The 8,375-nt window shown below is 35.6% G+C and overlaps 1 protein-coding gene across 1 annotated transcript; it reads right to left on the bottom strand.

The window, feature by feature from the left end:
* Positions 1–477: 477 nt before the first annotated feature.
* LOC147408547 (protein PIN-LIKES 7-like) lies at positions 478–7,034 on the bottom strand. Its single transcript, XM_086419387.1, has 11 exons — positions 6,769–7,034; positions 3,770–3,999; positions 3,572–3,651; positions 2,645–2,769; positions 2,430–2,551; positions 1,897–2,118; positions 1,667–1,786; positions 1,463–1,563; positions 1,305–1,357; positions 1,032–1,217; positions 478–916 (listed from the first exon to the last, which is right to left on the bottom strand). The coding sequence occupies exons 2-11, from the start codon at positions 3,902–3,904 to the stop codon at positions 792–794; spliced, it is 1,269 nt and encodes a 422-aa protein (XP_086275513.1). The 5' UTR covers positions 3,905–3,999; positions 6,769–7,034; the 3' UTR covers positions 478–791.
* Between the last annotated feature and the right edge of the window lie 1,341 nt (positions 7,035–8,375).

The following is an 8,375-nucleotide window of genomic DNA, read 5'->3' as shown; positions in this document are numbered from 1 at the left end:
TTAAGATCTGCTGCAATGCTTATTTGATTTTTTGAAACTTACCATCCAAATTAAGCCGAGTAATAGTTTTGGTTGGGCCAGTGTATGCACACACAATCTGTGAGTGTCACCATTTTCTGTTTCATCTATACATTTTTCCTCATATTCTTATTCTTCTGAACAAAAGCAAAGGTTTCTTTGAACTGTCTTCCACATGGTTTAGAAAATCACGAGTCATCCAAGAAGATCAAGATCGGAATCAGAGATGAGGAGATGATTCATCTCGGGATCATTTATGAACAAGACGAGGCAAAAGTTGAAAAACATGGCCTTCCACGATGAAAAGGCCCTAACTCCAAAAAGAAATTTGGGAACATAGCCAAGGCATTGCAAAACCAAAGCATGCAACAGGCATGATCTCAAAGTGTATTTCAATGAACTAGAGGAACAGAAAAAATGATAAACACCAAGTTGTACTGGCAGGCGGGCAACATTAACTGCTTTCTAAATGTATCTTCTTGTAAAATATTTCATATTTAAAGGGTATCAGTGCTGATACACCGGCATACAGAACAGAGACATGCCATCTCCTAGAGTTCTTAATGCAAACAAGATTTTAAGGTATCAATTACAATCAAATATGAAAAAATAAAAAATAATAAAAATAAAAGGAACAAACTATTGAAAGATTATAAATACTTATACACACACACACACACACACATATATATATATATATATATATATCAATCAACATTAAATAACTGTTTCGATGCCAATGATCTTGCTGTGTTCCACAAGCTGAAAATAGTTCAAGACAGGATAGACATGTAGACCGTTGACCATACAGTCAGGGCGAGAGCTGCCATCAAGTATGTCCACAGAAAGAGGACGGAGCACTCTTCTTGACCCACATCAAACAATTGTGTCATAGTACCTGCGAATGGTTTCATAATCATAATTAAATATTTATTATCACATAATTATTCGACAATTGGACATAATGAAGAGCTGATTGAAAGGATTTCATCAAATATGTATTAGCTACATACCGATATTCATGGCTGGTGGCAGTGTAAACTGCACCATAAGCACGTAATGGAACAATGGGTCTGAGGGAAGGAGACCAAGAGCACCCACTGCTTTAACTACTCCAATTCCAATCGTAGGAAGGATCATGTATCGTATACAAATAATTCCAATAACAACTTGAGGTTTCAATTTAGCCGACCGTAATCCTGTTTTAAGTTTAAAATAATAAACTTGGTTAAGATTCTGAATTTAGATCAATCAAAGTGGTGAACTGAATGATTAAAGATTTTCACCTTGAGTGAGGTTGCCCCCAAGAATAAGAGTGATGCAAGGAATTGTGCCATCTCTACAGAATAATTTTGATATCAGCATTCAGGAATAAAAAAGAACAAATGAAAAAGCCCTAATGTTTTGCAAGATAAGCTTAGGTTTTACTTCTAATACTACATACCCAAGTAATTTGATAGAGTCTTGGATCACTCTTAGTGGAGCTCCATCACCAATGATGAGATTTTTCAGCCAAGGTGTTGCCCCAAAGATGAATCCCACAATCTAATTAGCCACATAGAAGCATAATTTTGAATTAACCACCAACAAAGTAGAGGTAGTGAAGCATTTCTTAAGGATATAAACCGAGATCATAAAAAGAACTTACAGCAGCAATGGTCGGAGGTGCCAATAATTCCTCAGCAATTTGGTGAAGAACACCAGTTAATTTACCCCAGAAAGACACCTTGTCACCTACGAGCTTCTCGCTGGATAAGTGTGGTACAATCTGCAATGAAAATAGTTTCAAATTTTGGGATCAAGACCAGTATCATTGTTCTTGTTATATCACCAAGAACACATGGAGTGGCCAGCCAAGAAACTCAATATTATACTTACAGCTTGGTTCCCTGTATCTTCATCAATGGGTTTTGTTGATGCCACTAGTACAACCACCTGGTCTTGATCTTCTCCCTTTAGAAGGTGAGTTTCCCCATTAGAATCCAAATCCTTATTGGGCAGCCTTGAGTGTTCTTCCTTAGACGCTAGAAGTGCTTTGTACTTTACGCCCGAAGTACGTATAAGATGGTAAGTGTGAGACCAAATGAAGAAACCACCGAGCTGCATAAAGTGAAAAACTAGTCTTAAAATTAGAAGTCCAAACCCAATGAAGCTGAAAAATCACTCTGTAGGGAACTCATTGAGTCACAAATCCTTTAGGACAATTGACACCACTAGCTACATCATAGTTTAATCCTAGTCAATGATTCATAAATAGCCCACGGCGGAGTTGAGTTGGCTTGTGAATTGTGATGCATAATTGAAGGGATCCAACTTGGAGTTCTCCAAGACATTAACCCAAATGTATGATCACAAACACCACTCATTCTATTTCATTTAATGGAAAGATGGAAAATGTAAGATTGGTTTACCGCCATGGAGAAGGATGCATAGGATAGTCCAATAGAGCTGCAAACACTACTTTCGCCGAATGGGCTACCATCCTCATTACAAATTGCAGGTACAATTATCAAGAGAAGGTTTCCAAAATTTCCTGCTCAATAAAAAACAATGCAAACTAATGAGGACTAAGTAATTAGGATGAATATTGAGGAATAAGTAGAAACTATGAACTCGAGACAATAACCTGCTGAACATGTAGCAATGATCAGGCCTTCTAGATATGGTTCAGGTTTCAGTATTTTTACAAGCACCCATCCAAGAATTGCTCCAACTAAAAAGATTATCCCAATGTTAACTGGCATAAACCACCTGTAGAGACGATCAAAATAAAATGGGGTTAGATTGTTTGATTTTGGTTTTCCATTGTTATAGTAACTTGGTACCGCAAGATCACTAGAACCAGTGAACCAAGTCTTCTCATTGAAATTTGAACTGCCAGCAAAAATTTTAAAATATTTATCGAAAGGGACGTATACACTTGTTATAAAAATCAGGATCCAGAATGGTGTCTGGTTCCTATAATATAGGAACGGTGTCTAAGTGGCACGTTAAGGTAGGCATTTATAGCACATGGGCTCCTAACCAAGCCGTTTTCTTCAGGTACACAGATATGCCTTCATACCTTTCCTCTTTAAATTCATACAAATGAACTGATTTTTCCGCCCAAAAGGTACATATTTATTCAATTCTATTTTTATACCCTTATTTTCAACCCTTAAATTCCTAAATACAATTCTGTCTTTTTCATAATTTTGTAAAAAAACGAGACATGAAAGAGGTACCTGTTTTGATAAATAAATAAAAAATACCGAAATGGGTATGTGATTATTCTGATAAATATATTTTAACAACATGGCCGGACAAGTACTTTGGCCTCATACATGGCTGTCATGGCATTTTAATTTTATTGACAACTAGTCATAAAATGGGTCTGACAGACTAACTTCGGCTTCTTGTGTTGTCCGTTTTTCAAACCCCCCTTCTCTCTCTCCTTTTTTTTTTTTTTTTTTTACATTTTCAAATTTTCAATTATTTCAAAATATAATCACGAAGGCAAATTTTTTTAATATAAAACTGACGGAAAAGATTTGCAAAAATGGGTGTAGCTTACCATGAAATGATGTCTTGGAGTGTGACAGTCTTGGCCAGAGAAGCAAACATGAGAGAAGGTGTGAACACTACGAATACAATCTGCATTTCCATGTACACAATTACTTCTCATCAGATCATAATATATAGATCATAACTAAGTTATATAATGTACCTAGCTTAGCTACATAAATAAATTATAATGTACCAATGTATGTACCTTGTTCATGTATCTTCTAGCATCAGCATTGAGAAGATTGCAATAGCTAGTGGCCATGAAAGCCCCCAAAACACTGATTATGAGTACCTGCAACACTGGCATGGCCGCCACCTCGAAGAGTGTCCAGAAACCCATCTTTCTTCTACTTCTTTTGAATCTTATTTACTTGTATTACTTGTGTAGCTAAATTTGAGTCTCTCTCGTGAGTCTAATAAAAGAGCAAGCGAATCCTATACAATCATGTAAGAACATAATCATTTTAGTTGGTAATTAAGGTACATTAATTAAATTAAACACCTTTAGTTATTATTGAAAGGAACATAGATGGGGATTAATGATCACTAAGGCACCCATCATCTATTCCATCAGGCGTGTGATATTATTAGTGGGTGGTGGGTCCCAGATTCTTAAGGTTATGAGCTATGATGCATGTTTTTCAATAATATGATACAACTAAAATATTATATCAATGTCACACTTGATCATTCTCCCTTGTGGACCTTAGTTGTCAAGAGAGAAAAAGAAAAAGAATAAAGAACATGAGATAGAGTACATATATTCTCTCTCTCTCGTCTCTTTTACAAGTTGTATCTAAATAAAGGAGAGAGAGAGAGAGTCTTTAGTCTTTGCTAGTGCAACTGCAAAGCCCAACAAATATATCCCGCTAGAAGATCACAGCCTTCTGATCTACTTCTTCCTGTACAAAACAGTGGTCAATAATGCCAGTTTCACTTTCACATCCCACCATGGCATCTATATCATTTGAATAATAAAGAATGCACATGTTTGTTCGTACGCGGGTGATGTAGCAAGAGCACAGAACCATGTATCTTTTTCATTGGGATACACAAGAAAAAGATCTATTATTTCATACCCTTACCACATCAGCCGTGTACCCAACATCATATCAAAATTGTGCATCCATTTTTATTCTTTTATAAATGCATGACCTAGGTTCAAATTGCATTGAACACATCTTCACCTTCATTAACCACTAATCCCTTATAGATTGCTTAACAAAGTAAAGAAAAAGAAATGAATTTTAATTTGTTGACTGTGTATCTAACATGGATGAGTTCAACTCGACTCATACAAATTTTTTAGTTAATTCAACCAATTGATACCTTGAAGGTTTATGACTAATACACCTCGAGATCCAATTAAGCGGAGTCAACTCGGCCGAGTTTTGATTTGACTGGACAGGTTTTAGAACTATGGGAATAATTTCATTGTTTCAGTGACCTAGTGATTGGATCTACATGTTTATTCCGATAGGATATAATACAGGTAAAAACATTCATAATTGGGGGTTGAGGTGATAGTGACAGCTTTTATTGCATTCGTTTATAATAATATTGTCTACGTGGCATAATTTGATTAGAAAATAAACACATTGGTCTGCGTGAAAGATTTCATCAAAAGCCCTAAGCGTTTTAAACACAAATAAAAGAGTCCACGTATACACCTATTCTATTTATTTGGAACGAAACACCGGATTTGATGTGCGCCTTTAACTATACTATATAGGTTAAAAAAAAGGTAAAGGGTAGCACAGAACAAGCTTGAGCGACAGCCGTGCATTTATGGCTTCCAGACAAAAACATCCTGTATTATCTCAGAGAGCTATTATTGATTGCCTCACCAACTTTTACTATTGTCACTCCAATTACTTAAATTATACAAGACACATAAAAAAAACAAAAAATGTACACATTATTTGCTGAAAACCAAATGCACACCCCCATTTATTTTTACCACACACCAATGCTTTAGGACAAAAAAATTTAAAAATTTTCTTGTGTTAAGTTAATATCATCTCCCAAAGAAACACACATCTATGATTATCAAACTCAAAATCTTTGTTGACAAAACTTATTGTTCTATACCTCTACATGAGATTCAAACAGACATACTGATTCATTATCAAAACATCACCATAAACAATCATTCAATATTTTGACTAAAATCACAAAATTGAGTAGGAAGACAATAAATCTGATTATACCTTTATTTTTTTAACAAAGCATAAGTTAAATCTTAATGACATCAAACTAAACAATTACATTTTCAATATGTATTTAATACAATTTAACAAAACTCATGTTAATAACATTTCAAAAAGCTTGAAGTTAAAGTTGGTGTGCCAATAGAGTATCTCATCGTGGCCTTCTATTAGTACAGATTTGATGGAGAGCTAGCCTCGATTAAGACTCCCCCCCATCAAATAGACAAATGGAGATGAGAAGTAAAAATGTAAAGCACATATTTTCTAGAGATTAGTAATGAACTTCAAAGGATTAGTGTTAGAAAAATTCTCACCACAACTACCCACATGGAAAATCTGCTGGTTCTGTATAATTTTTTTTCATTAAAAATATTGTTTTATCATTTTTATTTGACCCCAACCTAGTTCAAATCTGTTTGGTCATATTAGGGGTTAGAGTTCCTTTAGAACCCTGGGCTAGGGGTTCAGCCAAATCCGGCCTAAACCGCCCTAACCCAATTTCAGTATTTATTATTATTATTATTTTTTAATCCAGAATTTTCCTTCAAACTCTGTCAAAAAGTTAAACTTTTTTAATACGTTAAACAGGAATAAAAGTAAAGTCGTGATAATATGACTCCCCCACGTGATGAGGCGTACAGATATACAGTTCCCGAACTTGTCGACGACTCAGACGGATATTTTCTTTGTTACTTCTTCTCTTCCCCGTGTTTTTGGGAAGAAAAATGGAATTGAATCCCAATTCTCAAAGAGAAAAACAAATCGAATCTCAAATAAAAGCATATCTGAGAGATCGAGTCGGATTTAAGAATAAAAAATGGATCTAATCAGAGTTTCATCTAAACAATGTGAGAGAACCAGATCGAATCTCAAACAAAAGCATTTAAAAAAATATATATAAAATCGGATATTTAAGAGAAATCATAAACATAAACACAAAATAAACTTCAAAGAGGATGAAAAGCAGAACAATCTGGAAAGAGAGTGAACGCACCTGCAATCGAGTCTTGGTTGTAGAAAGAAGGAGATTGAGATGACCTGAGAGAAGAGATATGAAGAAAAGTAGACAGACGGAGAAGCCATGGATAATTTTAATGAAGACTCTCTATTATTCAGGAATCCTTAAATTAAGGGGGAATCAGAGAGAGAGAAGGAGAAAGAAGAGGATGTATAAGGTTTGGATTCGTTTTCTTTTGGAGATTGACGGTTGAATTTATCCAGCCATTGACGTGGAGCCGTACTCGTGATTGAATTTGGAGGTGTTTTAAACACCATATATAGTAAACGATACGTGAAAAAATAAACATCATTATGAGTCTGATCTCACCTCCCCCGAATCGAAACTGGCCTCTACATCCAAACAAGCATCGCTAATAATAATAAGCCGCGCTGTTTGTTTTTCATGAGAGTCGTGATCAATGCACGCGGTTTTGGTATGTGGTTCGTAGGTCGATTACGTGGCAAGGACAGAGAATCATAGATCCTTCTCATCGGGATACACATAGAATGATGTTACGGTCACTACTCTATTTTCTCAAGATACACATTGCACATCACCATAAATATGTTGTTGTGCTAGAGTCGTGATAATCTGACTTACCCATGTGGCCTACTCAATCAATACCCTTAGGGTATGTTTGATTGCACATGGAAAATAGGGTGGAAAATCAATTTCCATGAAAAATGACATTTTTCAAGTGTTTGATTGCACATGAAAATAGAAATTCATTTTCCATCCTATTCAAAAAGTCCACTAAATCATGGATTTCACTTTCCCACCCATATGGGTGGGAAAATGAAATCCACATATATTTTCCATCATCAATTCTCTCTTACCACCACCACCACCATCATTACACTAACCTCGCCGTCGTCGTCACCATCGCCATCGCCATCGCCGTCGACTCCGTCTCCGACCACCTTCTCTCTCTCTCTCTTCTTCTTCTTTTCCTTCTTCTGCATCCCTTACCTCCTCTGCCACCACCACCACGACATTCTCCCCCAATCTTCCTCACTTACCTTCGTCGTCGCCGTCGTCTTCACCACCGTCGTCGTCGTCTTCGCCACCGTCGCCACGGTCGTCGTCGCCACATCCTCCCCCTCCCTCTTCCTCGTCATCTTCCTCTTCTTCTCCCTCTCCTCTCATCTTCTTCCTCATTTTCCTCTTCTTCTTTTTTCTCATATTTTTTTCATGATTTTATCCAAGTGAAATCAAATAATGGAATTTGATTTTCCAACTCTACCTATTTTCCACAACTAATTTTTCATGGATTTCAAATTCCATGGAAAGTGACTTTCCATGCAATCAAACATACCCTTAAAGTGCAATGCTAAGGAAAAAGTAGATTTACACTTCTTAGGATACAAAACTTCACTTTTTTATTTTATTTTATTTTATAGGGAAGTGCAATTTTATATCACCTAAAATATAACTTTAGAAATGAGACATTTCAAATTTTGACAAAATTGGTGAAAATATATTTTTTATTACAACATTGCCATTATCAATTAAATTTTTTGAAAAGTGAGATTTAAAAAAAAATTCAACACTTTTTGACCAAATCATAACGATTAAAAAAATGCAAAATTAATTACATAAAT

Source organism: Akebia trifoliata, chromosome 2 (assembly GCF_017979445.1).
Source record: "Akebia trifoliata isolate Shusen 1 chromosome 2, ASM1797944v1, whole genome shotgun sequence".
Classification (NCBI taxonomy): Eukaryota; Viridiplantae; Streptophyta; class Magnoliopsida; order Ranunculales; family Lardizabalaceae; genus Akebia; species Akebia trifoliata.
This window is presented reverse-complemented; position numbering and strand designations above follow the sequence as displayed.

Excerpts from the sequence above, each read along its gene's own strand:
- LOC147408547 (XM_086419387.1), bottom strand. The coding sequence starts at position 3,904 with ATGGGTTTCTGGACACTCTTCGAGGTGGCGGCCATGCCAGTGTTGCAG. Across the intron at positions 3,652-3,769 it reads CTAGAAGATACATGAACAAG|ATTGTATTCGTAGTGTTCAC; the intron begins GTACATACATTG and ends ATGGAAATGCAG. Across the intron at positions 2,552-2,644 it reads CATTGCTACATGTTCAGCAG|GAAATTTTGGAAACCTTCTC; the intron begins GTTATTGTCTCG and ends TTTATTGAGCAG.